Genomic DNA, 1,678 nt, shown 5'->3' on the forward strand with positions numbered 1-1,678 from the left:
GGAAATAGAAACACTATAGTGGAGGAAAATAGAACAAAGGAAAGAGAAATCATGGAAAGGCATGAAATGTTATACTTAGTCTTTTATTTTGCAAGTTTGTGTTTCTTTTGTTGCCCCAATTCAACTATATTATGTGCTATTTAATATGACTAATAAATATATTCATTTCTACCATATACTGTGCCTAAACCAGCACCATGAAGCAAATAAGGCTTAATCAATGATTGATGAATAGGACTGAAATCTCAGCTTGAGCAAACTGCAGCTCCTTTTCTACTACTCTAAGGTTGGGAGGTATATCTTCAGCTTTTTATGATAAAGTTATTTTCTTTCTCAGGTTAAGCAAACATCCAATATATGTCAACATCTTTAGTTATTCTGAATATTCCAGGTCCTCCTCCCCAGCCTTATTAGTGCCCCCTTTACCTCCTTGTTCCTTAGAGTGTAGATGAGCGGGTTAAGAGTTGGGGTTACAACAGTGTAGAAAAGGGTGAGAAACTTGCCCTGTTCATGAGCATAGCGACTCTTGGGTTGAAGATAAACAGCTGTGACAGTGCCATAGAAGAGGGACACTACAAGAAGATGAGAAGTGCAGGTGCCAAATGCTTTCTTCTTCCCTGCAGTTGACTTTATTCTCAGCACAGCTTTAGCAATAGCAACGTAAGAGGAAAGGATAATAATCAAGGGCACCACCAGGAGTATAATACCAGCTATGAGTATCTGGATTTCAATGTCAGTGGTGTCTGCACTAGAGACCTGAATGAGGGCTGGAACTTCACACACTATGTCATCCACCCTCTGGTGGGAGCAGAAAGGTAACCGGAGGGTAGCAGGAGACTGAATCAGAGACTGAATCAGGCCAGTCCCCCATGCTAGGACGGCCAGCTGTAGACAAAGTTTTGGGTGCATGAGAGTGGTATATTGCAGTGGATGACACACTGCCACACAGCGGTCCACAGCCATGACCACAAGCAGGACACATTCAGTGGTCCCAAGCCACAAGAAGATATAGAGTTGAATGGCACAGCCAGTGTAGCTGATGGTCTTCTCTGGACCCCAGAAATTAACCAACATTTGTGGAACACAGCTGCTGGTGAAACAGAGATCTAGCAGAGATAGGTTAGAAAGAAAGTAATACATCGGGCTGTGGAGTTTTGGATCCTTCAAGGAGACAAGAATTATGACCACATTTCCTGTAATAGTTAAGCAATAAGAGATCAGAATTACTGAAAAGAGCATCCTCTCCAAATATGGCTTGTCAGAGAAGCCTAGAAGGATGAAATCACTGTGGCTGTCATTGCAGATTGTGAACATAGCTTCTAGAGCAATCATTTCTTCAGGGAATGGTTCAAAAGAAGTTGCTCAAAGGCCTGTGAGGTTCCAGTACAGAAACAGGAGGAGGGGCAGTATGAATTATTTGATTCCTTTTTACTCAAGAATGAGAGTTTTGCATCCTTATTTTGGGAAAACAATACAAGATTTAGTGATCTGTTTTAATCTTCGATACTCATCACTCTGTTTTTCTTCCTCCTTTACATCTTCTTCATATGTTGCATTTTTAGAACTCTGCATTAGAAACAATACTTAAAATAAATATTAAACATATGTATTAGTAAAATTAACTTTATTACATATTATAATATCATTTCATCTTTGCTCTCAAAGATCATACATTTAT

General features: G+C 39.7%; 1 protein-coding gene across 1 annotated transcript; it reads right to left on the bottom strand.

Annotated features, from left to right (window-relative positions):
* Window positions 1-253: 253 nt before the first annotated feature.
* LOC133235923 (olfactory receptor 2H2-like) lies at window positions 254-1,314 on the bottom strand. Its single transcript, XM_061397701.1, has one exon. The coding sequence runs from the start codon at window positions 1,312-1,314 to the stop codon at window positions 370-372; it is 945 nt and encodes a 314-aa protein (XP_061253685.1). The 3' UTR covers window positions 254-369.
* Window positions 1,315-1,678: the final 364 nt, after the last annotated feature.

This window comes from Bos javanicus, chromosome 23 (assembly GCF_032452875.1).
Source record: "Bos javanicus breed banteng chromosome 23, ARS-OSU_banteng_1.0, whole genome shotgun sequence".
Lineage (NCBI taxonomy): Eukaryota > Metazoa > Chordata > Mammalia > Artiodactyla > Bovidae > Bos > Bos javanicus.